The following is a 27298-nucleotide window of genomic DNA, read 5'->3' as shown; positions in this document are numbered from 1 at the left end:
AAATATGTTCAACTGTCAAAATATATATATATATATATGACCATAGGCCTACTACATTAGTTTTCTGAGGTGTCATAGAAAAAGGGTTAAAAAGGCGTACATTGTCCATTTAATATCAGATCAAACTTCAATAAAGAGGCGTATAACACGCGACAGTAGCCTTTAAACATTGTATGCAAGTTACATTCGATTACAAAACACATTGAGCTCTAGGCTACTAGAGCAACTCCCGACCACAACGAGGAACGAGGGGGTGTCACGCTTCTGATACTAACATTAGAACACTTGCCTGACTTCAGTAAATGTCCAATGAATGAACGGGGTGTTGCAGAGTAGAGAGAGCACAGTAGCATACCCTAATAAATCGAGGCACCACTTTATCTCGAGCAAGACGAGTGCCATCATTCTCCCTGTCTCATGTCTCCTGTGTACGTGAGTTTCTCTCCAGGTAACAAGGTATCCAAAATGACTAAGCGCAAATCAAAGACTGCCGCCAACTTCAAGCCAGAGCGCGAGGACAACTCTTTCTTAATAGAATCCCACCCAGTGTCCAAGTCGCGAAGAAGAGTAAATCAAGTTGCGCTGCCATGCATGTTGTTCCTTATGGTCGCGATTGGAGGGGCATCCGCGGGCTGGTTTTGCCTGCAACAGCAACAATCCATTGATCAGCTATCAGAAACGTTTAGGGCCATGCAAATAAGAATCACCAAATTTCAGCAGCAGATGGGGCTGAGAGACGCACAGGTAATGGACTGATCTGATTCTGAAATTGTCATATGACCATGAGTAGGCTATGTCGTTGATCTTTGCAGTAATGTAAATCAAATGAGCCCGGCTGAGAATGAGAAGGGCTTTGGAGTTGTTATTAAAGCATTGACGGAGAAAGGAATTGGAAATATTGTTAGCATCAATTCCTCCCATCACAGAATATACACTGATCAAAATTATAAACGCAACATGTGAAGTGTTGGTGGTCCCATGTTTCATGAGCTGAAATATAAGATCCCAGAAATGTTCCATATGCAGTAAAAGCTTATTTTTCCCTGTTAGTGAACATTTCTCCATTGCCAAGGTAATCCACCCATCTGACACGTGTGGCATATCAAGAAGCTGATTAAACAGCCTGATCATTACACAGGTACACCTTGTGCTTGGTACAAAAAAATGGCAATCTAAAATGGGTAGTTTTGTCACAAGATACAATGCCACAGATGTCTCAAGTTTTGAGGGAGCGTGCAATTGGCATGCTAACTGCAGGAATGTCCACCAGAGCTTTTGCCAGATCATTTAATGTTCATTTCTCTACCATAAGCCGCCTCCGTCATTTTTTGGAATTTGGCAGTACGTTCAACCGGCCTCACATCCGCAGACCACAGATATGGCATTGTGTGGGAGAGTGGTTTGCTGATGTCAAGGTTGTGAACAGAATGCCCCATGTGCCGGTGGAGTTATGGTATGGGCAGACATAAGCTACGGACAATGAACACAATTGCATTTTATCGATGGCAGTTTGAATGCACAGAGATCCTGAGACCCATTGTGAGACCTATTTTTTTTTTAATGTTATCTGTGACCAACAGATGCATATCTGTATTCACAGCCATGGGAAATCCATAGGTTAGTGTCTAACGAATTTATTTCAAGTGACTGATTTCCTTAACTCAGTAAAATCTTTGAAATTGTTGCGTGTTGTTTATATTTTTGTTCTGTATAAAATATGAAAATGTTGATATATTTATATTTTGTCATCATCAGTTTATGTTGATGTTCTGATCATGATTGAATACCAGCATGTGCCATGTGCATAGAATGTCTACAGCTCTTTTTGAATTGATCTTTTTGGTGAATGTCGGGAACCGAATCGCACCGGTGAAAGAGATCATGGCTCCCTGTTTTGCATACTGTTACGACTGCTTTATGAGCTCAGAACAACGTTTTTCTGCAGATGTGTTACAAAATAATTATCTAAAGAGGGTGAATCCTCGCTTCAGAAACAATAATTAGTGGGGATAGCACGTCAATCTGAGCCAGGTAAACATTTATTGGAATGCTCATTTCACGATCTGACATAATGGTAGCCTACCCTTTCCGCTTCACATTGGAGATGTGCAATTATTCATGGTTATAGATCTTTTCGGGAACTGAGCCAAATGAGTCGGCTCACCGAAAACACTTGGAATGCCCATCGCTACAGCATATAGTTCTACAGTAGGTTCTATATCAGGGTTCCACAGTAGGTGGCTATTTGGCACTACAAGTTTTCTGAGCACATAATTTTTGTTTATGGACATAAAATAATATTAAGTCACTATGAAATCAGCTCAAAGTCATTTTAATTTCAGAAATCTATTCCCAAGTATTTCCACTCATAATTTAGAGGCATATGTGGTCATATCCCAATGTAAACAAGGGTTGAAATAATTCTGTTTTTGTCAAATACTATATCTGTTTGGGATTATTGTGATCAATTTGCGGTGTACAAATTGATTATAACTTTGTTCCGGCCCTCTGACCATCTGCTCAATGAAAAATTGACCCATGGCTGAATGTAATTGGGGACCCCTGGCCTATACTGTACACATGCATACAGGATAGGATAGCTATCTATATATAGTATGCTACCAGTCTGCAAGTTCATGCTCATGTTTCCCAACCACACATGTTGAAATTAATGGAAATGACATTTGTTAAGCAACGGAACAAACAGCAGCAGCTGTTTAAAGATCAGTCAGGACCTCCCTCTACCCTTTAACACTATCAAGCTATTTTCACAGCCCTGTATGCCAGCAGCTTGCCTGGCTACCCAGACTCCTTGCTCTGGCCAAAAGCTACGTCACGTCCATGGACATTAGTTTCTTCTCCGCAATGGATCTGAGTACATCCCCAACCCTTTACCGAATTCTAACACATTCGGGGCTGTCTGATTGATCCAGAAGCCAATAGGCTGGGCCAGATCCAGAAAACACGTGGGTAAAGTGTAAAGCGGCAGTTTGAAAATCCGTCATTGGCTTGGATGCTGTGATTGGTTAGAGACTCCGTGATTGGTTAGAGTTGTTTTGTACAACACCCCTCGTGCCACTCGTCAGCACAAACAACTTAAATGATGGCAACTTAAGATAGAGCAGCGGAAGATTTAGTATGAGTTATCAGGCTAACCAGAAACAGCTGTATGACTGAATGTCCTTGTAGGTAACAGATATTAAACGTGGGTGAGGAAAGTCAGCATATGAAATGTGGCAAAAGGTCACAAAGTTCAAGTGGGCCGAATACTTTCGCAAGGCACTGTATATTCCTCTTCACTGTAACCAGAACCACAATACAGTATTGCAGGTTCTCTTTCTTAGTTCTTGGTGTTTGTTGTTGGTCCAGCACTGATGTGGAGAATATTTTCCTATTCCTTGTGTATTACTGGAATCAGAATTTCTATGTGAATAACAGGGATGAGCAGGTGCCGATAAGGTCAATCAAAATCTATTTGTTTTTTTACAAGTTGCAACAGGGAGACAACTCCAGCACAGAAGCAGAGAAATGTCTAACTAGCCGTCTCTGAGAAGGCCTTTACATCCTAAATCAGCAGACAACTGCTCTGGAAACACCAGCCAGAAAGGCTTGTTAGGAAGTCAAAACAAAATGCAGGGGCTTTGTAAGCTGCTACAGAATCACACAAGTATTTGTCGGTCCTTACACCTCCAGACCGGCGTCAATCACTATCTACAGATATTTGATAAATATTTCATCTCTAACATAAAACATTGAGTCTAGTGACCATTAACCCTAAACTCTTCCAAACAGAACACTGGAAATCATGTGTATTACAGAAAGGTAAAAAACATAAATATGCTAAACATTGTGTTAATCACTCTAAACTGAATGAATCTGATTCATCTTAAATATTGCCATTACAACTACTCAATACCACAACTTGTTTTCCTCAGAATTGCAGTGTAACTACACCGATATAATAATGTAACTGTAACACAAGCTTTTGGGGCTTTTTAAATATTCTTATTTTGTCTATTTTAGTAAATGAACGGACAACAATACTTTTATTGCTACTTCCAGCTATTTTGCTTACATCTACCTTACCTGTAGTTAAGTCATTATACATTGCCTCTTTCTTCAAGTGCTGGATTTTCACCATCAGCGGCCAATCCACCATTCATTCTGACTCCAACCCTCTGCTGTCCACAGATGAACCCATATTTCCTAGTATAATTCTATTTAGCTATTTATTTTTGCAATGCATCCTTCCATTTTACTATGAGGTTTTAAAGGGGTACTGAACCTCCCTATTTGTAACTTTTCTACCGATATTGACATTAACAATCATACCTCGACCTGAATCCAAACGTGAGCCACTGCTGGACAGTAGCAGAACAGATGATCTATTGATTCTGTTTCCTCATGGCAGAATCTGCACAAGGCCGACTGTTCAATGCCCCATATATTGAGCATTCTTTTTGTAGCAAGTGTTTTATATAATAGCTTAAATTGTAAAAAACTGATTGATGTGTCAATTGTTGTTTTACATGTCAGTTCATAGAACCAATGCCAAGGTATTGGGACATTAACAACCTGTTCCCAACTGACTTGATTTTATGCGGTATTGCTGTCAAACCTTTTTACTTTAATTCTTTGGGCTAGGGGGCAGTATTTTGACGTCCAGATGTGCGTGTCCAAAGTAAACTGCCTGTTACTCAGGCCCAGAAGCTAGAATATGCATATAATTGATAGATTTGGATAAGACACACTCTAATGTTTCTAGAACTGTTAAAATAATGTCTGTGAATATAACAGCACTGATATGACAGGCGAAACCCCAAGGACAAACCATCAAAAAATAATAATAATTCAGCTTACTACTGTTTCCAATGGCTGTCATGTTTATTGTGAGGCAAAATCCTCCCAGATTGCAGTTCCTACGGCTTCCACTAGATGTCAAAGGCTTTAGAAAGAGTTTCAGGCTTGTTTTTGGAAAAAATTAGCTAGAATTTGTAGTTTTTCTAAGTGGCTCCCATTTTGGCTGTAGTGTTTGCATACTCGTGGATAAGAGCGGGTTCTTTGTTGTTTATCTCCGGTAAAGACAATAACGATTCTCCGTCTTAAATTTGATTGTTTATGTACGTATTAGGGTACCTGAGGTTTGATTATAAACGTTGTTTGACTTGTTTGGAGAAGTTTATTGGTAACGTTTGGGATTCATTTTGAAGGAGGGAAACCGGTGGATTATTGAATGAAGCGTGCCAGCTAAACTGAGTTTTTGGGGATATAAAGAAGGAATTTATCAAACAAAAGGACCATTTGTGACCATTTGGGTAGTTGGGACCTTTTGGAGTGTCAACAGAAGATCTTCAAATGTAAGGCATTTATTATATCGCTATTTCTGACTTTCGTGGCGCACCTGCCTGTTAGAATTTTTTTTTACATGCTTTTGTATGCAGGCACTGTCCTCAGATTATCGCATGGTGTGCTTTTGCTCTGAATCCTTTTTGAAATCTGACACTGGATTAACAAGAAGTTAAGCTTTATTTTGATGTTTGACACTTGTATTTTCATGAATGTTAAATATTTCTCTTTCTATCATTTGAATTTCTCGCTCTGCAATTTCACCGGATGTTGTCGAGGTGGGTCGCTAGCGGAACGCCTGCGCCAGAAAGTTTAAGTGAAACTGATTTTGAAGTTGAAATTGTAGCCAACTCTGTATGACCATTTAAAAAGGTTGATACTTTAAACAGGGATCCATTGTCAAGCCACCGAAAATGTAAGGTTTTAATCTGCAATAAAGCAAAGAGACCAATCTTAATCATAGGATGGGCCTCTCATAGTAGCTTGCTAGAAAACCAATTTGGATTTAAGTACAATTTCAGTACAATGTAGGCTTTAAGAGAGAGGTTTAATGCCTTAATATTTTACAGTTTTAACCCTCCAAACTCATGTTCGTTTTATAAATATGCTAATTTCTCTGGTTCGCCATTCCAAATAAAGTAAAATGTTTTTTTCTCACATTATTTAAAAAAGGATTCTCTTGGGTCAGAGCCATGGATAAATATGTGAACTGCGAAATCACTACAGAATGAATTAGTGTAATCTTCCCTTAAATAGGTGTTTCCCTCTTCACGGTTTCAAGATTCTACTGTATCTGTTTTCAATCAAAGTTAACAGTTGTAAGATCGCTCAACTTTTCTTGGATATGTACCCCAAGCATATCGACTTCACCATCCGCCCGTTTAATTGGGAGACCACGTGCAATTTAAAGTTTGTATTGTATAGACAGCCAATCTGTAATATAGTACACTAATTGGGTTTTAGTCCAGAGAAACTGGAGAAATTATCCATGTCCTCAATGAGGCCTTTCAAAGTTGAAGATTGAGGATTCGAGGACTCATCGGCGTACATCAATTAAAATCAATCAAATGTAAATTTGATACATTATTTGTCTTCAGGAAGGCAGTGAGTTTAACTTTTTTTTTGAGGAATGGGAGATATTCATATAGCTAGTGAGTGAGTTCATGTATGAAGTTAATCATAAGATTCACAAAACTATAGACCGATAGTTTTTTTTATTTTCCAGGTCAAGTTTTGGCTGTTTCAAGAGAGTCTTTATTACTGCCACTTTTAGTGAGTTTGGTACACATCCAGTGGATAGGGAGCCATTTATTATGTTCAACATAAGAGGGCAAAGCACAGGAAGTAGCTCTTTCAGTAGTTTAGTTGCAATATGGTCCAGTATGCAGCTTGAGGGTTTAGGGGCCATGACTGTTTTCATGAATGTGTCAAGAGATACAGGACAACTGAGCTTTGGAGAAATATGCAGATTCAAAGAGGAATCATAATTTTCTTTCTAATGATCATGATCTGTTCGTCGAGGAATTTAATGAATTCATCACTGCAGAAGTGAAAGCCAACCTCTCTTGTTGAATGCTGCTTTTTGTTTAGCTTTGCGACAGCATACTTTTTTGGGGGGGGGGGTTGTTCTTATTCTCCTCAATTAGGTTGTAAAAATAGGATGATCATGCAGCAGTGAGGGCTCTTGAATATTGCACAGTGCTTTCTTTCCAAGCTAGTCGGAAGACTTCCAGTTTGGTGGAGGGCCATTTCCGAATGATTTCTCAAAATCTGCTATAAAGATTATACCTTGTTTCTCTGGAACACAAGCTTTAACCGATATCTGTTTTTTAACCAAGCCCAGATGAGATCAGGAGGTCTGATCGAGGAGAGGATACTGGCTTTGGAGGCAGCTCAGAAACAGGCCCAGCAGAAGGCGGAGGTTACCCTGGCAATGTCAGAGCAGTTGAAGAGCATCGACCTCAAATCACAGTTGTGGTCACTCCACAACGAGATGAACACCAGACTGGCTGAGTTCCAGAAGGTAGCCATCTCCTCCGCAGCCCTGCAGGCCATGATGAAAAACAAGAGCGATGACTTCGAGTCGGTCAAGGAGAGCGTGGCGGCCGTTTCAAGCTCCAACTCTGCGCTAGCAGTGAGCTTGGCGAGGATGACCAGCACAGTGGACAACGTCAAAACCAGTCTGGACGAGCAGGTGTCTACGGTGGACGGCTTGACGTCACAGCTGGAGGGACAGGTCACTGAGCAGAGGGAACTGAGAGAGTTTCTGAGTCTTCACAGGGTAGTGCTTCATAACAACCACCAGGAAGTGGGTGAAATCAAGTAAGCTTGGGTTTTAGTGAATCTTATGATTAACTTCATGCATGAACTCACTCCCTAGCTACAATGGGGCAAAAGGTATTTAGTCAGCCACCAGTTGTGCAAGTTCTCCCACTTAAAAAGATGAGAGAGGCCTGTAATTTTCATCATAGGTACACTTCAACTATGACAGACAAAATTAGAAAGAAAAAAACCCAGAAAATCACATTGTAGGATTTTTAATGAATTTATTTGCAAATTATGGTTGAAAATAGGTATTTGGTCACCAACAAACAAGGAAGACCTGTAACTTCTTCTTTAAGAGGCTCCTCTGTCCTCCACTCGTTACCTGTATTAATGGCACCTGTTTGAACTTGTTATCAGTATAAAAGACACCTGTCCACAACCTCAAACAGTCATACTCCAAACTCCACTATGGCCAAGACCAAAGAGCTGTCAAAGGACACCAGAAACAAAATTGTAGACCTGCACCAGGCTGGGAAGACTGAATCTGCAATAGGTAAGCAGCTTGGTTTGAAGAAATCAACTGTGGGAGCAATTATTAGGAAATTGAAGACATACAAGACCACTGATGATCTCCCTCGATCTGGGGCTCCACGCAAGATCTCACCCCGTGGGGTCAAAATGATCACAAGAACGTTGAGCAAAAATCCCAGAACCACACGGGGGGACCTAGTGAATGACCTGCAGAGAGCTGGGACCAAAGTAATAAAGCCTACCATCAATAACACACTACGCCTCCAGGGACTCAAATCCTGCAGTGCCAGATGTGTCCCTCTGCGTAAGCCAGTACATGTCCAGGCTCGTCTGAAGTTTGCTAGAGAGTATTTGGATGATCCAGAAGAAGATTGGGAGAATGTCATATGGTCAGATGAAACCAAAATATAACTTTTTGGTAAAAACTCAACTCGTTGTGTTTGGAGGACAAAGAATGCTGAGTTGCATCCAAAAAAAAACATACCTACTGTGAAGCATGGGGGTGGAAACATCATGCTTTGATGTTTTCCCATTCCTTCTTGCAAAACAGCTCGAGCTCAGTGAGGTTGGATGGAGAGCATTTGTGAACAGCAGTTTTCAGTTCTTTCCACAGATTCTCGATTGGATTCAGGTCTGGACTTTGACTTGGCCATTCTAACACCTGGATATGTTTATTTTTGAACCATTCCATTGTAGATTTTGCTTTATGTTTTGGATCATTGTCTTGTTGGAAGACAAATCTCCGTCCCAGTCTCAGGTCTTTTGCAGACTCCATCAGGTTTTCTTCCAGAATGGTCCTGTATTTGGCTCCATCCATCTTCCCATCAATTTTAACAATCTTCCCTGTCCCTGCTGAAGAAAAGCAGGCCCAAACCATGATGCTGCCACCACCATGTTTGACAGTGGGGATGGTGTGTTCAGCTGTGTTGCTTTTACGCCAAACATAACGTTTTGCATTGTTGCCAAAAAGTTAAATTTTGGTTTCATCTGACCAGAGCACCTTCTTCCACATGTTTGGTGTGTCTCCCAGGTGGCTTGTGGCAAACTTTAAACGACACTTTTTATGGATATCTTTAAGAAATGGCTTTCTTCTTGCCACTCTTCCATAAAGGCCAGATTTGTGCAATATACGACTGATTGTTGTCCTATGGACAGAGTCTCCCACCTCAGCTGTAGATCTCTGCAGTTCATCCAGAGTGATCATGGGCCTCTTGGCTGCATCTCTGATCAGTCTTCTCCTTGTATAAGCTGAAAGTTTAGAGGGACGGCCGGGTCTTGGTAGATTTGCAGTGGTCTGATACTCCTTCCATTTCAATATTATCGCTTGCACAGTGCTCCTTGGGATGTTTAAAGCTTGGGAAATCTTTTTGTATCCAAATCCGGCTTTAAACTTCTTCACAACAGTATCTCGGACCTGCCTGGTGTGTTCCTTGTTCTTCATGATGCTCTCTGCGCTTTTAACGGACTTCTGAGACTTTTACAGTGCAGGTGCATTTATACGGAGACTTGATTACACACAGGTGGATTGTATTTATCATCATTAGTCATTTAGGTCAACATTGGATCATTCAGAGATCCTCACTGAACTTCTGGAGAGAGTTTGCTGCACTGAAAGTAAAGGGGCTGAATAATTTTGCACGCCCAATGTTTCAGTTTTTGATTTGTTAAAAAAGTTTGAAATATCCAATAAATGTCGTTCCACTTCATGATTGTGTCCCACTTGTTGTTGATTCTTCACAAATAAATACAGTTTTATATCTTTATGTTTGAAGCCTGAAATGTGGCAAAAGGTCGCAAAGTTCAAGGGGGCCGAATACTTTCGCAAGGCACTGTACCAGTTCAAATGTTGGTTCTAATATTCTATGGCTCATTGAGTCTCTATCTGTCTGTGTTTCAGGGAGTTGCTGGAGGAATGGCAGGCCAAGAAGGCCCAGACTCTGGAGCAGCAGCTGCAGTTAGTGACCAGGACCCTGGATGAGCAGCACATCAGCTCCCAGAGCATGCACCCCCATCTCAAGAAGCAGCTGGAGGCTGTTCACAGCCAGGTAGGCCCCACTTCCACCACAGCTAATTATTACATTTCTATATCCGTAGACTGCAAGGAAAATGAACAAGAAAGTATTCCTCATCTTCTACATTTTTTTATGAAATAACATATCATGGTTTTGAGGCTTATAGTGTAGACTTACACACAGTGCTCTTACAAAAGTAATTATATCTGCTTTCTGACACATACAGTAAGTTAGTCAAGTATTGTATAACTTCAGGTTGACTTAATAGATCGCTCTGATCTGTAAACACCAAACCTGCGTGATCAGAGAAAAGCAAATCCTTTTATCGACAAAGGGTTGAAAATGTTAAACTAATATAAAACTAATATTCGAGAGGAGCATTGTAAGTGTGTAACTCTTTCAGACACCATACACGATGACCCATGCTCGAGTGCCCTCTTGAATGTACAGTATGGATTGTTCTCTGTGTTCTAGCTGGTGAATGGTGGTCCACTCAGCCAAGAGGAAGTAGACTCCGAGGCGGCAGAGGCCTCGGAAATGGCAGAACGGGAGCATGAGGTAACAGAGGAAGAACCTGCTGAGGAGGAGGTAGAGGAGGACTTTACTGAGGAGGCAGTGAAACAGGAAGCTGAAGAGGAGGACGTTACTGAGGAGGCAGTGGAACAGGAAGCTGAAGAGGAGGAAATGGAGGAGGAGGAGTCAGTGGAAAAGGAAGTGACAGAGGAGCCAGAAGAACAGCTAGTTGTAGTGGAGTCATTGGAAGATGGTGTCACAGAAGAGCAACTGGAGGAGGAGGAGCCAAAGGACAAGGAAGAGGAGATTGATGATGACAATGACTTCCCAGAGGACTGGTCTCCTGAGGAGCAATGGTAGAAGGAAGAAAAGGTTCAGGCACACGTTGCTGACTCTGGTATGGCTAGAGCAGACATTTTGACAATTGAAACATTACTGTATTGAAAGAAGTAGGAGGCCACTCAACCAACATGAGGCGTGGTGCATTGACAAAAATGTGATAATCATTGAAAAGATAAAGGCGCAACGCTAACTCACCATTAAAAACACTATTTTACTTAAGCAACTATTAATAGCCTGACACAATTATGACGTAGGGGCCTATATGTACATGTCCATTCCCTCTGTATAATTTTTTGGATGAAAGTCATTGATGAAGGCCCGAAATGTGACATTTTTAATAGTCGCTTGAATAACATAATGATACAGTATGTCTTTAATGGTGAGCGAGTGTGGGCCATTTCCTTTTTAATTAATCATACTTTACTGCATTGCCAGAAATTAAATTACATTTGACCAAAATGGCGAGGTCTTATGGAAATATTAAAGATATATTTCTAAAGATAAAGATGAGTGCCTATTGAGGACCCACTCCTCAAGACCCACACCCTCATACAGGGTCTTTAGAGTTCACCAGGAATACTTCAGATAAAAATAAAGACTCTGTCAGTGCCAACTGTTAACAGTTGTCTGTACCTAAGTAAGCAGTCTGAAGTTTTCTGTTCTCTTTTTAAATATGAATTTCAGAGCAATAACATCCGTTTTTAAGATGAGTGACAAAAGCTACTTTCCAATTTGTTGGCAAAGCCGCAGAAGGTCCAAACACTTACCAGCTTGGTTATGAACTTATTTGATAATGTTTCAGTTGTAAATGTCCTTACTAAAAAGTTGTAAATCAAAATGTGTGTGATTATTTGGTTTTGATTTATGTAAATACATTTTCTTAACTGTCCATATTATTGACCTAGCCTACATTCAGTAGCTGGGATTATTAATGGAGCCTCATTTTATTTCTGTCATGTTATAGATGTGACATTTTCAAACCTGCAAATTGCATCACAGATGTCATTCATGCACTTTTGTAATAAAAAAAGTGTATACTTTATTTATTTACCTCTGCTTCTGTCCTCTTATTTGTTGTAGTTAATTATAGCCTAACAATGATTTAAACCTCGATTTACAAGAAAGCTGTTAAAATATAATTATTCAGCTCATGGTTTAAGTTCATTTATTTGAGCAACTGAAAGCTTGCCTCTGTCTAAAAGAGAATGGAATATAACCTTGACCGTAATGTGATCTGTAACAAAACACCTTCTCACAACCTCTCCCCAAATGTTATTTATGGTGTTGGCTTAGCCTATGGCTGTAAGAACAGCATAGACCTGTGCTGGACATGCTGTACATGTGGTTGGAGTTTCCCCTGTCTGGTGCTGGACATGTTGTACATGTGGTTGGAGTTTCCCATGTCTAGTGCTGGACATGCTGTACATGTGTTTGGAGTTTCCCCTGTCTGGTGCTGGACATGTTGTACATGTGGTTGGAGTTTCCTCTGTCTGGTGCTGGACATGTTGTACATGTGGTTGGAGTTTCCCCTGTCTGGTGCTGGACATGTTGTACATGTGGTTGGAGTTTCCTCTGTCTGGTGCTGGACATGTTGTACATGTGGTTGGAGTTTCCCCTGTCTGGTGCTGGACATGTTGTACATGTGGTTGGAGTTTCCTCTGTCTGGTGCTGGACATGTTGTACATGTGGTTGGAGTTTCCCCTGTCTGGTGCTGGACATGTTGTACATGTGGTTGGAGTTTCCCCTGTCTGGTGCTGGACATGTTGTACATGTGGTTGGAGTTTCCCCTGTCTGGTGCTGGACATGTTGTACATGTGGTTGGAGTTTCCCCTGTCTGGTGCTGGACATGTTGTACATGTGGTTGGAGTTTCCCCTGTCTGGTGCTGGACATGTTGTACATGTGGTTGGAGTTTCCCCTGTCTGGTGCTGGACATGCTGTACATGTGGTTGGAGTTTCCCCTGTCTGGTGCTGGACATGTTGTACATGTGGTTGGAGTTTCCCCTGTCTGGTGCTGGACATGTTGTACATGTGGTTGGAGTTTCCCCTGTCTGGTGCTGGACATGCTGTACATGTGGTTGGAGTTTCCCCTGTCTGGTGCTGGACATGCTGTACATGTGGTTGGAGTTTCCCCTGTCTGGTGCTGGACATGTTGTACATGTGGTTGGAGTTTCCCCTGTCTGGTGCTGGACATGTTGTACATGTGGTTGGAGTTTCCCCTGTCTGGTGCTGGACATGTTGTACATGTGGTTGGAGTTTCCCCTGTCTGGTGCTGGACATGTTGTACATGTGGTTGGAGTTTCCCCTGTCTGGTGCTGGACATGCTGTTCTTCTACCGCCAGGCTTTTTGTGAGCTCTTTGGAAACTTTGTATAATGCCACCAGGTGGTGCCAGTATCTCATCCTCACTGTTGTGACAAAGTGTGACCAATACTTTCCCATACAGTTCTGATGTTATCACCCAGTTCTGGTAGTAAAATATTACCATGAGATGATGCCAACATGTTCATTTCCATATACTGTTCAGATAATATAGATTACCAACCTGGTGTGTGATTAAACTTTGATGAACACTGTTTTTCTTGATTCATCTTGTGTAGTGGTATTACTGTAAATATCACTTTTCAATTGCTCTGAGCAAAAACAGTGGGTAGATATTAATCTTGGTTAACCAAGGAAAAAAATCATGTGTAATTATGTCCACAAGAGATTAGATAGAAATAGCTATATGGCTTGCTATAATATTTCAGGCCAGAAATGTAATTTCTTCTATTGTCACCTTTCATATTGTGCTCATATGCTTCACTCTCTGTAAAGTGAAGATAGTGATTATTTGTCCATAAGGTATGTATATTGTATTTATAGCATGCTGAAGCCAGAAGATATTCTTAGACAGGCACTGACCACTAACCCATCAGGGGAGCACTAATCAAAGGAAGTAGAGATTATGAGCACCAGCCAAAATGACTTCCTGTTGTTGTCATAATTTCCCTCTACCCCCACGCTCTCCCCCTCTCTCCAGATCCCTTCCTACCCTCCTCTCTCCCCCTCTCCCCAGATTTCTCCTACCCCCCTCTATCCTTAACTCCAGATACCCTCCTACCCCCTTCTCTCCCTCTCTCCAGATCCCCTCCTACCCCCCCTCTCCCTTTCTCCAGATCCCCTCCTACCCTTCTCTCTCCCCCTGTCTCCAGATTCCCTCCTATCCCCCTCTCTCCCCCTCTCTCTCTCTCTGCAGTTCCCCCATACCCCCTCTCTCCCTCTCTGCAGAGCCCGTTCCTACCCCCTCTCTCCCTATTACTCCCCTCTCTCCCTCTCTCCAGATCCTCTCTCCTGCACTCTCTCCTGCACTCTCCCTCTCTCCAGATCCCCTCCTACCCCCCTCTCTCCCTTTCTCCAGATCCCCTCCTATCCCCCTCTCTCCCCACCTCTCCCTCTCTGCAGATCCCCTCCTATCCCCCTCTCTCCAGATTACCTCCTACCCCCTCTCTCCTTTTCTCAAGGTCCCTCCTATCCCCCTCTCTCCCTTTCTCCAGATCCCTCCTACCCCCTCTCTCCCTTTCTCCAGATCCCCTCCTACCCCTATTTCTCCAGATCCCTCCTACCCCCCCACTCCCTCGTTCCCTCTCTCCAGATCCCCTTCTACTCCCTCTCTCCAGATCCCCTTCTACCCCCTCTCTCCAGATCCCCTTCTACCCCCTCTCTCCAGATCCTCTTCTACCCATCCTACCCCCCGTTTCCAGATCCCCTCCTACACCTTCTCTTTCCCTCTCTCCAGACCCCCTCCTACCCCTCTCTCTAGATCCCCTCCTACCCCTCCTTTCCCCCTTTCTCCAGATCCCCTCCTACCCCTTCTCTCTCCCTCTCTCCAGGTCCCCTCCTACCCCGGCTCTCCAGATCCCCTCCTACCCCCTTTCTCCCCCTCGCTCCAGATCCCCTCCTACCCCACTCTCCAGGTCCCCTCCTACTCCGGCTCTCTAGATCACCTCCTACCCCTTCTCTCCCCCTCTCTCCAGATCCCCTCCTACCCCACTCTCCAGATCCCCTCTTACCCCTTCTCTCTCCAGATCCCCTCATAACCCCCTCTCTCCAGATCCCTTCCTACTCTCTCTCTCTCTCTCTCTCTCTCTCTCTCTCTCTCTCTCTTTCTCTCTCTCTCCCTCTCTCTCGGAAAGGATCCCCTCCTACTCCCATCTCTCCCTTTCTCCAGATCCCTCCTACCCCCTCTCCCCCTTCTCCAGATCCCTCCTACCCCCCGCTCCCTCTCTCCAGATCCCTCCTACCCCCTCTCTCCCTTTCTCCAGATCCCTTCTACAGCCCCTCTCCCCCTTCTCCAGATTCCCTCCTACCCCCTCTCTCCCTTTCTCCAGATCCCTCCTACCCCCATCTCTCCCTTTCTCCAGATCCCTCCTACCCCATCTCTCGCTTTCTCCAGATCCCTCCTACACCCCCTCTCCCCCTTCTCCAGATCCCTCCTTCCCCCCGCTCCCTCTCTCCAGATCCCTCCTACCCCCCTCTCTCCCTCTCCAGATCCCCTCCTACCCCCTGCTCCCTCTCTCCATATCCCCTCCTTCTCCCCTCTCTCCAGATGCCCTTCTACCCTCTCTCTCCCTCTCTCCAGATCCTCCCCTACCCCCCTCTCTGCAGATCCCCTCCTACCCCTCCATATCTCCCTCTCTCCAGATCCCCTCCTACCCCTTCTGTCTCTCTGCTGTTGCATCATGCACACACTAACAAGGGGATACTGGCAGCCATGTTTGTGAAGCTGTGAAATGAGATTTAAAAATGACGAATTACATTTTTTTATTATCTTCATAACAAATTCCAATGTCCAACAAATCCATATTAGTCCATAGCTCAGACCAAAGGGTGATTAAAGAAAGAGGGGGAAAGAGAGACAGTGAAGCAGAAAGAGAGAGAGCGAGAGGCTGTCAGGCAGAATGAGAGCCGAGTGCTTTACTTTGAAGTTTTCATTTTTGTTGAATCACCACAGTCCAGAGAGTGCTCTCATTAGCGACACTGCTGTCAAGTCCCAGGCAGTGTCCCTCCCCATACAGTCTACAGCACCGCCCAGCGCCCACCCTCTTCCTCCTCCACAGCTCCATCCCTTTTGCTACTCACCTTCCACTCATCTCATCTCAGGATCACTCAACATCACCTGGAGTGAGATCACACTCCTGACCACAGCTATTTCTGTCTCATTAGAACTCTATAATTTTGATCACAATCCTGACTCTGTCCCTTCACCACCTTCATTCACATCACAGGGATTTTAACTGTGTGTCACTGGATTGTTCATGCAGTAGTCTTTTGGAATCAATTTGGTTGGACCGGACCGCTGGACTCCACATGAACCTCATGCAGTGGAGATTATCCTGCAGCGATGTCATCTCACCTCTCCCCCCGCAACGCAAAGGATCAGCCACGCACAAGAAAGTCATCCACTGATTTGTCTCCCGCTAAACCCTCGCCGACCTCCAGAAGCCTCAAAGTAAGAACAGATTACTTCTCTTTTCTATGGGCAATAACAAGGAGACGCCTAGGCTGCCTTTTGGAAACATTGCCATGTGTTGAAAAAAGCTGTGGATCAGATAAAATGCCATGCTTGACTTATAACTTTAACCATTAGTTTTGAGCTCTCCAGACTAGCCAAGCACTATGTTGATGTCTAATACCATAGGTGTTATGGCATACTGTTCATGCTTTTAGTGGAAACCTTTGTAATTGTTTCATGAAGATTGTAGTGAGCGATGGTGATTAGCCCTCTTGAGCCAAGTGGCTTATGTGGGAGTAAATTTGACTAAAGGAATAGGAAGTTTCAGACTCAGCTGCATGGATGTAACTATTCAAATATAATTGTAAAACACATTAAACATACAAAGTGTACTCATACACAGACTCTCTCTCTCTCTCTCTTTGTGAGGTCCAGAATCCGTCCAATACAGCCTCAGCATTTCACTCCCACGACTGGTCATATAAGTGTCAGATAACTTTTGAGTTTCCATGACATCATCAGCTCCATGCAATTTTTTCACAAGGAAGAAAGTTGCCTCGGAATTTGACTGAGAGGAGTCCTGTGTAACTTAACAAAAGAGACAGCTGACATATATACAACTCAGATTGTCATTGAAGATACTTATCAGACAGGATCAACTAGATCAAACCCTTTCAGAGGCTTGCGTTCAAGTGGGTCCCCCTGATATCACCCTGGATAAGACTCAACATGCACACGAGCCAGCCGGGAAAACAAAACAGGAAAATGTTTAAGAAGTTGTAATAAGAAGTTGATCTCAACTGTTTACTCAAGCAGTGATACGATATATATACAAATAAATATATATATATATAAACAACCATATTGTTTACATCATATATATATGAATCAGCTGTTCATGCCTTTTTTCATATATATATGATGTAAAGAATATGGTTATATATATATATATATATATATATATATATATATATATCGTATCACTGCTTGAGTAAACAGTTGAGATCAACTTCTTATTATAACTTCTTAAACATTTTCCTGTTTTGTTTTCCCGGCTGGCTTGTGTGCAGGAACGTGCTGAGTCTTGTGCAGAGTGATATCAGGGGGACCCACTTGAACGCATGCCTCTGAAAATGTGATGTGATATATATATATATATATATATATCACATTTTCTTCTTTGGAAGAGCTAGTCAGCAGACAGGAAGTCCCCCATCGGATCTAACAGAGTAGGAAGGGAGCACAAAGAAAGACTGACCTGGTCCACAAACAACCACTAGCTCCAACATTCTGGGCACTGGTGTGAATCTGAAAGGATTCTATTGGTGTAATGATTAATCAATACAAGCCTACTAGAGAACCAGATGGACCTACAACCATATTGTTTACAGCATCCAACTATTTTTGATCTACATGAAATGCCTAGGGGTTAGATATTATAAGGGTTATTCCTGGCTGGGTTGGTCATGGTGGAAGGGTTGGGTATTATAGGGGTTATTCCTGGCTGGGTTGGTCATGGTGGAAGGGTTGGGTATTATAGGGGTTATTCCTGGCTGGGTTGGTCATGGTGGAAGGGTTGGGTATTATAGGGGTTATTCCTGGCTGGGTTGGTCATGGTGGAAGGGTTAGATATTATAGGGGTTATTCCTGGCTGGGTTGGTCATGGTGGAAGGGTTAGATATAATAAGGGTTATTCCTGGCTGGGTTGGTCATGGTGGAAGGGTTAGATATAATAAGGGTTATTCCTGGCTGGGTTGGTCATGGTGGAAGGGTTAGATATAATAAGGGTTATTCCTGGCTGGGTTGGTCATGGTGGAAGGGTTAGATATAATAAGGGTTATTCCTGGCTGGGTTGGTCATGGTGGAAGGGTTAGATTTATTGGGGTTATTCCTGGCTGGGTCTGGTCATGGTGGAAGGCTTCGCTGAGGCATGTTAGACTCAGAGCAGGCACTCCCCATCACAGCCCAGCTTCTCCCAGTGCCAGATCCAAGCAGAGCTTCAGGAGGTAAGCCTTGTTAATGATAACTTACAATGGCTCCAAGCACAAAGACAGACTCTTTAATAAGAGAGAGCTGACAGTGTTGACACAGACAGAGAGAGAACATCCCGAGAGCTTGTTGATGTCTGATGGGAACCATTCCTGTGTGTTTATACATGATCCTTCTAGAGCCCCTTGAACAATTCAGGTGAATTTATATCTGTCTCCATAGAGCCTTACTTGGTGTGTTATGTCTAAACACTGCAATGAGTTCTTATGCCTGTGTGTATGACCTTAAGTTTGTTTTCCAGACTTCAGTTCAAGTCTCTTTTATTCTTGAAGCAATAATAGGCGAGTGCACAAAAAACAAGAAAATATTTATGTATTCTTACATTGTTAACCAAATCAATTGACGTCAATTGAAGCAATGTTTTAAAGCCTTCACTCTTGCTCACTGTTGCATACCATGGCGTAAAAGCCTAAATATTTGTCTTTGAGGGCTGAACTCTTGAAATTGCCTGACAAAGTGCTTGCTCGTCATGGTTCCCTGGACACATAGAAAGCGGCACAGGCTTGAAAACGGAAGCAGGCTGTCCGCTGCAGCCTGAGAACACAGAGGTCAGGGGCTGGCCAAACACTGGAAGAGAATCACTGAGGACATTTTCTAGCGGGAATGATTATGCCTGCAGTGGAACGCATCTCCTATTCTATCCTATAGTATTGTATATTGTATTGTATCAGGAATAACCTTTTCAACTCTTCTACTGAAATAAATCCACAAGTGACTGAAGTAACAAATTAATGCCATTGCCAACATTGCCATTTTTGCGGGAGTGTCTCTTTAAAAACAGATTCATATCCCCTGTTTCCAACCCTTCAGCAGGCAATAACCGTCAAGATTCCCAGGCTAAGCCGCTGCCATAGTTATTACCTTTTTTGGATGTGTTTAGCTTTATCTCTGCGTCTCAGTTTTCACATGTGACTGTTTCCACTGTCCTTCTCTAACTTGGCGTGAGTATCGAGTTTCATCCCAAGATGCTCTCTGCTGATATCCACATGCTTGGCTGCAGGACAGTGTGAAGGTCTTCTGTTAGCCTTCTATGAGAGTTCATAACTAGGGCCATGGGGTTTTCCTGGCCACGTGAGCTGAAATGTAAAAATGTAATTGCAGCACATAATCTTTATGCATACAGGACACAAAGGCCTTTTACAAAGTGCTCATCTTCACAGCTCTGCTGTCAGAAGACATTACACCTCAGTGTTGCAGATCATCCAAAACGACTAATGTTCTATGCATTTTGTAAGTGACATATCTTCTCTGTTTGTTTTCAGCATGAAAGAGTGTCCAGGTAAGATGCTTTCAACTCAATTAACTTCATCAAAAGACACAGGTGTGCTTTAGATTTTCACTATCAGGCATTGAAACATATCCTAACAGCCATTGGTCACTCAGGTCTAGATTGCAACTGATTGTTATTACAATTAGGGTCAAAGGTACATTGGTGATTAAGCTCTGACACAGTGCAGTAGATTCAGGTTCAGCTGTGCAATCTTACCCTCAGACTGGACTCGTCTGGTGCTTACGACCGAGAGGCCTATGATGCTCGAAGGGAAAACAGAATGGCAGCGCGGAAAAAAGCAGAGGAGGAGGCAGGGTGCACTGACTATAAGAAGGTAACCTGTAACTTGGGAAAATTGCCGTAGTTTGCTAATGTTCTGTTATAAATCTGTTATGTCATGATAATGACATTGTTTTGTAGCCCTTATGACTGTGGGTTCAAGTACAGTGTAACCCAAAATGGTATTACATGGTATTTCATTGCACTGTTGAGAGGTAGTTCACAAGTTAGCATTTCATTTCACTGTTTACACCCCGCTGTATCCTGGGTATGTGACAAATAAACTTTGATTTGAATTGGAGATCAGGCTACATGAAAAACACAACTGGTTGATAGCCTAATTCAAATTATATGGCATGTAATGATGTTCTGGGTCTGAGTTTGCTGTGGGATCCTGTGCATCACAGATGTACGAGGAGGCCTTGTCTACCAATGAGAGACTCAAGTCCAGGCTGCAGGGCAGCAAACAGGAGCTGGTATTGGTGCAGACTCAGCTGGAGAGAGTGACACAGGTGATTATCCCCAACTGGTATTCATCCACCACACAAAATAGTTCCCCAACAAACAGTCATTGTAAACAATTTTTTTTTAAAAATTGTTCCTCAACCAGTGGCTGACTTGGGCAGGAGCTCACTGGATCTGTGTACCGGCACCTCAAATGTTCTACTGCTTGAGCTACTGTTGCTCTTATAGAATATTAGCTCAAAAGTATTGTGGCACTTCTGCACCTAAATCTACAGTAAACAGCACCGGCACTCAAAATTAGTACCGGAACCTATTTCAGTCCAAGTCAAGCCAACAAACCATCATCCTAAACATCAAACGAAACTGCAGAAATCAGATGAAGAGTCCAATGAAGAAGTACAGTGCATTTGGAAAGTATTCAGATCACTTGACTTTTTCCACATTTTGTTACGTTACAGCCTTATTCTAAAATGGATTAAATACACGTTTCCTCATCAATCTACACACAATACCCCACAATGCCAAAGCAAAAACAGGTTTTAGAACATTTTGCAAATGTATACAAATTATAAAACAGAAGTACCTTATTTACATAAGTATTCAGACTCTTTGCCATGAGACTCGAAATTTTACTTAGCTGTATCCGGTTTCCATTGATCATTCTTGAGATGTTTCAACAACTTGATTAGAGTCCACCTGTGGTAAATTCAACTGATTGGACATGATTTAGAAAGGAAAACACCTGTCTATATAAGGTCACAGAGTTGACAGTGCATGTCAGAACAAAAACCATGCCATAAGGTCGAAGGAATTGTCCTTAGAGCTCAGAGACAGGATTGTGTTATTTTTTTTTCACCTTTATTTAACCAGGTAGGCTAGTTGAGAACAAGTTCTCATTTGCAACTGCGACCTGGCCAAGATAAAGCATAGCAATTCAACACATACAACAACACAGAGTTACACATGGAATAAACAAAATATAGTCAATAATACAGTAGAACAAAAGAAAACAAAAAGTCTATATACAGTGAGTGCAAATGAGGTAAGATAAGGGAGTTAAGGCAATAAATAGGCCATGGTGGCAAAGTAATTACAATATAGCAATTAAACACTGAAATGGTAGATGTGCAGAAGATGAATGTGCAAGTGGAGATACTGGGGTGCAAAGCAGCAGGTGGCAAAGTAATTACAATATAGCAATTAAACACTGGAATGGTAGATGTGCAGAAGATGTTGTGTGTTGAGGCACAGATCTGGGGAAGGGTAACAAAACATTTCTGCAGCATTGAAGGTCCACAAGAACACAGTGGCCTCCATCATTCTTAAATGGAAGAATTTGGAACCACCAAGACTGTTCCTAGAGCTGGCCGTCAGGCCAAACTGAGCAATCGGAGGAGAAGGGCCTTGGTCATGGAGGTGACCAAGAACCCGATGGTCACTCTGACAGACCTCCAGAGTTCCTCTGTGGAGATGGGAGAACATTCCAGAAGGACAACCATCTCTGCAGCACTCCATCAATCAAGTCTTTATGGTAGAGTGGCCAGATGGAAGCCAATCCTCAGTAAAAGGCACATGAAAGCCCGCTTTGAGTTTGCCAAAAGGCACCTAAAGACTCTTAGACCATGAGAAACAAGATTCTCTGGTCTGATGAAACCAAGATTGAACTCTTTGGCCTGAATGCCAAGTGTAACATCTGGTGGAAACCTGGCACCATCCCTACGATGAAGCATGGAGGTGGCAGCATCATGCTGTGGGGATGTTTTTCAGCGGCAGGGACTGGGAGACTAGTCAGGATCGAGGGAAAGCTGAACAGAGCGAAGTACAGAGAGAGCCTTGATGAAAACCTGCTCTAGAGCGCTCAGAACCTCAGACTGGGGCGAATATTCACCTTCCAAAAGGACAACGACCCTAAGCACACAACCAAGACAATGCAGGAGTCTCTGAATGTCCTCGAGTAGCCCAGCCAGAGCCCAGACTTGAACCCGATCAAACAGCTCTAGAGAGACCTAAAAATTGCTGTGCATCCTGACATAGCTTGGGAGGATTTGCAGAGAAGAATGGAAGAAACTTGTCAAATACAGGTGTGCCAAGCTTGTAGCGTCAGACTCAAGAAGACTCGAGGCTGTAATGCTTCATCAAAGTACTGTTTGTCGCTATGGGGTATTGTGTGTAGATTGATAAGGGGGAAAAAACATTTTAATACATTTTAGACTAAGGCTGTAATGTGAAAAATGTGTAAAAAGTCAAGGGGTCTGAATACTTTCCGAATGCACTGTATGTGTCTGTTTGTGCAATTTTATTGCTTATCGTTGTGATTTCCAGTGTACAGTTCTTGTCAAATTCATGGTGGAATAACTCTTCCATATCCTACTGCAATGACCACTGCACAATACAATCAGGAAAGTTGCAGGAGTGTGAAGAATGTGACAGGTTATGCAAGGAAGATGCATTGGCTGATTCCAGAGGTAAATGCTTGGGAGGTATTATTTGTGAAGTACGGTAGTATGCTTGTGAGGTGGTGGTTGTTTTCAAAGGTATATATGAGAAATGTCTGCCGGCTTCAAGGATTGCGCTCTTCTCATTGTCCCCATTTTAACCGTGGGCTTTTGCATTGCAGAGAAAGATAACCATGACTGAAAGGTCCAATGAAAGGTCCATGCTTGAGACAGAAAAACGGGTGAGATCCTTATGTCACTGAATGTTTGCTTATGCACTTTTAACTTCTCTCTTGGCCTTCATTATATGTTATTTTAATAGCTCATAGGTCCAGTCATGGTAAGTCTGGTAGTCACATCATGTTCAGTCTCACTCCTCTCCTCTCTGGGAGCCTCATCATGTTCAGTCTCACTGTGACATGTCTCCTCTCCTCTCCTCTCTGTGAGCCTCATCATGTTCAGTCTCACTGGGACATGTCTCCTCTCCTCTCTGGGAGCCTCATCATGTTCAGTCTCACTGTGACATGTCTCCTCTCCTCTCTGGGAGCCTCATCATGTTCAGTCTCACTGTGACATGTCTCCTCTCCTCTCCTCTCTGTGAGCCTCATCATGTTCAGTCTCACTGGGACATGTCTCCTCTCCTCTCTGGGAGCCTCATCATGTTCAGTCTCACTGTGACATGTCTGCTCTCCTCTCTGGGAGCCTCATCATGTTCAGTCTCACTGTGACATGTCTCCACCATTGTGACATGTCTCCTCTCCTCTCTGTAGGAAACACGTGTCCTGCAGAAGAAGATATCAGACATGGAAGATGAAGTGAAGGTATCTGTCCAGTTGCAATAATGGTGAATTTCCTGAATTGATACTGAGAGATGTTCAAGGTCTGACCAATTTGGGGTCGTTTTCTTGTGGCTTGATGCCAGTTCTTGTACTTCTTGAGAACCTCCAATAGACTATACCTAGCCACAGCAGAGACAGAACATATTTCCAAAACATAGTCTCCGCAGGAGGCCGAGCCATCACAAAGTTGCCCTGCAGATAGACAGAGCAAGCTGCTGAACAGGGAATATCCCTCTGGGACGTGCCTTGGTACTGTAGTGTGTCTGTCTCAAACGACACCCTGTTCCCTTAAAAATGCACTGCTTTCTGGTCAAATGTGCCAGTTGCGATGCAGCCCGAGTCTCAAGCCAGCAGTGACAAAGCATAAATGGTGTGTGGTGTGGTATTCTAAGCTGACATCATTTGCCACCATTATGTAATCATTATGCTCCGTTGGCTGTGAAATGTGTGAGTGCATTGATTTATATTCATGGAGTGAGTACACCATTGGTATTCCTCCACAATCACTACTGCCACAAGCATCTGCTGTGTTCCATACAGGAGGGTACAGACAACAACCTTTTGTTGTCTCTGAATGAGAGGTCTCAATAAAGATGGAACACTAAACTGAAAATAGACAATCTTGTGGGAGAACATTACATGTTCAGTTGACTCGGAGGGAGGTTGGTGATGAGTGTCGTTGTCATTTGTTCTGTGAATCAAACTTGAACTGGATTTGCTTCACCCTAACCCCAACCCTAATCCCAACCATAACCCCAACCCTAATCCCAACCCTAACCCCAACCCTAATCCCATAACCACAACCCCAACTAACCCCTAACCCCAACCCTAACCCTAATCCCAACCATAACCCTAACCATAACCCCAACCTCAACTAACCCCTAACCCCAACCATAACCCCTAACCCCACCCATAACCCCTAATCTCAACCATAACCCCAACCCTAACCCCAACCATAACCATAACTCCAACCCTAACCTTAACCCTAACCATAACTCCAACCCTAACCCCAATCATAACCATAACCCTAACCTTAACCCCAACCCCAATCATAACCCCAACCATAACCCCAACTCTAACCCCAACTCCAACCATAACCCTCTCTGTCTGCGTGTTGTCTGCTGTCCTCCACAGGTCCAGACAGAGCTGAAGAATGAGAACCAGAGACTGAAGGACGAGAACGGAGCCTTAATCCGGGTCATCAGTAAACTGTCTAAGTGAGAAGAGGAGGAAATGGAAGAGAGCAGGGGATGATACAGCTTTATTTCCCATGTTTACACCCACTTCTCCAACCCCACCACCCCCACCAACACCCCCACCAACACCAGTAGTCTTCACACGCAGTTTGCATATTTGCACATTTTTTGTATTAATTTATGGATTGTTATAATGCATAATTATATAATCACAGCACATAATAATACCGTATGAATGTCTGCAAATGTTTAATCTATAAACTGATGTAACAGGTTATATATTATCACGTTTTGTATCACTATGTGACATTTGAAATGTTTTTGTTGTTTTTTTTTGTTTACTCCATCACATGAACAGTCTCCTACGCCTTGTATAAGTTATTTATAAAGATTTTCTATGCTGCAATCCAACGCAATCTCTTGTATTCAGTGTCATCAACTGGTCACGTGTGGTAATGCATCATACTGCAGAGGCCTACTGTAATGTGAATCAGGATTGGTACAGATTTGTAAGGGTTATAGATTATATACATTGTTATTCATATAGTTTACATGAAGTAGTGAATTTGAAAAGAGAAGGGAGTGCGGAGGAGGAGAGGAGGGAGTGAGGAGGAAGAGGAGGGAGGGAGGAGGAGGAGAGGATGGAGTGAGGATGAGGAGAGGAGGGAGTACGAAGGAGGAGAGGAGGGAGTGAGGAGGAGGAGAAGGAGTGAGGAGGAGGAGAGGAGTGAGTACGAAGGAGGAGAGGAGGGAGGGAGTGAGGAGGAGTGGGAGTGAGGAGGAGGAGAGGAGGGAGTGAGGAGGAGGAGAGGAGGGAGTACGGAGGAGGAGAGGAGGGAATGAGGAGGAGAGTAGGGAGTGCAGAGGAGGAGAGGAGAGGGTGAGGAGGAGAGTAGGGAGTGCAGAGGAGGAGAGGAGAGGGTGAGGAGAGGAGGGAGTGAGGAGGAGAGGAGCGAGTGCAGAGGAGGAGAGGAGGGAGTGCAGAGGAGGAGAGGAGGGAGTGAGGAGGAGGAGAGGAGGGAGTGAGGAGGAGAGGAGGGACTGAGAAGGAGGAGAGGAGGGAGTACAGAGGTAAGGCAGAGGGGTACAGTTCTTTGGAATTATTGCAGTATGGTGGCCATGGAGGATCAAAATGCATAAAGAGGAACCTTTTTTTTTTTTTAAGCAGCAAGGTCGGCGGTATTGCATTGCGAATGTAGCTCTGCACTGTTTGGGTCCGCCCCGTGCTCAAAAGAGTTCCAAAGGCCCAGGAAGACGGGGATTTAGTTGCCTGCATTGCAGTAATTTTACAAACCCACTCAGTTTCAGTTCACAGAGGAAACGTTAGAAGAATACAGACGTTATTGGTCCTATTGTAAATACAATTGGAAACATTTAAGGCAGACAGAATTATGGTTGCTGCTCAAGATACAATAAACACAAGTAACACAGGACCAATCTATAAAATTATCTTAATCAATCCAAGTACACTCAATAGGAGGGATAGTGAAAACAAGTCAGGAAGTAACAGCATTAATGTATCACCACAATTAAACTAATATTCAGAGTAATAACTGCCATACTGGAATGGAGCTTATACTGAATGGTTTGTACAAATCAGATCCATAGGCCTTCTTGCAATTGGACTATTCACAGCGTATGTACCGTGTACTGGAACAGTGGAAAGGAGCTAATGGGATCAAGTGACATGTTGCCACAATTTTGCTGCTACAGGCTCTTTATGCTAAGAGCTACAGGCTCTTTATGCTAATGTGCAATTGATATGAATTACTGAAGGTTCATTTTAAACTCTTTTGAACATAAGTATGTATATGATCATCACTAAAAACCAAGCAGCCATATGATTTCATAAATACAGCGGCATGTACATCTTACAATATCAACTTTAAGTCATACCAATAATGTTGGTAAACATGATCACTATCATCATGTTAAGTACATATTTCTATAAGCAAAACGTGCATTCTACAGTGTGAGGTGAAACTCCAACAGCGCTGCTTCTGGTGACGATAGATGAACAAATATCATAATTTTTTACCTGTTCTTGCACAGGAAAGGAATCAAGTGTGAATCAGCCCCTCTGTTAAAATATCTCTATAAGGTTTTTAATTGAGCAGTAATAAGGCTTTGCTCAGAGTATAGAAACTTAAGCTCAAGTTGTATGGCTTTACTTCTTATGTTAATCAACATACACAAAAATACATGTTTAACTGTTATGTTAAGCAATGACACCAGGGAATGACAGCAAGCAGCGGACTACTCAGA

General features: G+C 43.0%; 2 protein-coding genes across 3 annotated transcripts; both read left to right on the top strand.

Moving 5' to 3' along the window:
• Positions 1-297: 297 nt before the first annotated feature.
• Positions 298-12059, top strand: zgc:66479 (uncharacterized). Its single transcript, XM_021570024.3, has 4 exons — positions 298-744; positions 7190-7668; positions 10040-10187; positions 10629-12059. Exons 1-4 carry the CDS (start codon positions 418-420, stop codon positions 11025-11027), a joined length of 1353 nt encoding a protein of 450 aa, XP_021425699.3. The 5' UTR covers positions 298-417; the 3' UTR covers positions 11028-12059.
• A 3260-nt stretch (positions 12060-15319) lies between these two features.
• Positions 15320-25444, top strand: LOC110494720 (protein phosphatase 1 regulatory subunit 12B). 2 transcript variants are annotated; one of them, XM_021570022.3, is made up of 7 exons: positions 15320-16497; positions 19812-19828; positions 20042-20153; positions 20506-20610; positions 23181-23240; positions 23769-23819; positions 24972-25444. In XM_021570022.3, the coding sequence occupies exons 1-7, from the start codon at positions 16390-16392 to the stop codon at positions 25056-25058; spliced, it is 540 nt and encodes a 179-aa protein (XP_021425697.1). In that variant the 5' UTR covers positions 15320-16389; the 3' UTR covers positions 25059-25444. The 2 variants fall into 2 exon arrangements, with proteins under 2 accessions (XP_021425697.1, XP_021425698.1); XM_021570023.3 differs by having other exon boundaries at positions 16004-16497; positions 23769-23842.
• Positions 25445-27298: the final 1854 nt, after the last annotated feature.

This window comes from Oncorhynchus mykiss, chromosome 17 (genome assembly GCF_057628025.1).
Source record: "Oncorhynchus mykiss isolate SJ-2025 chromosome 17, ASM5762802v1, whole genome shotgun sequence".
NCBI lineage: Eukaryota > Metazoa > Chordata > Actinopteri > Salmoniformes > Salmonidae > Oncorhynchus > Oncorhynchus mykiss.
This window is presented reverse-complemented; position numbering and strand designations above follow the sequence as displayed.

What these genes read in the sequence shown, in the direction of transcription:
- zgc:66479 (XM_021570024.3), top strand. Translation starts at nt 418, where the DNA reads ATGTCTCCTGTGTACGTGAGTTTCTCTCCAGGTAACAAGGTATCCAAA. An exon ending in TGGGGCTGAGAGACGCACAG is followed by an intron (nt 745 to 7,189) that starts GTAATGGACTGA and finishes AACCAAGCCCAG; the next exon opens with ATGAGATCAGGAGGTCTGAT. An exon ending in TGGAGGCTGTTCACAGCCAG is followed by an intron (nt 10,188 to 10,628) that starts GTAGGCCCCACT and finishes TCTGTGTTCTAG; the next exon opens with CTGGTGAATGGTGGTCCACT.
- LOC110494720 (XM_021570022.3), top strand. Translation starts at nt 16,390, where the DNA reads ATGTCATCTCACCTCTCCCCCCGCAACGCAAAGGATCAGCCACGCACA. An exon ending in GGTGCACTGACTATAAGAAG is followed by an intron (nt 20,154 to 20,505) that starts GTAACCTGTAAC and finishes TGTGCATCACAG; the next exon opens with ATGTACGAGGAGGCCTTGTC. An exon ending in TGCTTGAGACAGAAAAACGG is followed by an intron (nt 23,241 to 23,768) that starts GTGAGATCCTTA and finishes TCCTCTCTGTAG; the next exon opens with GAAACACGTGTCCTGCAGAA.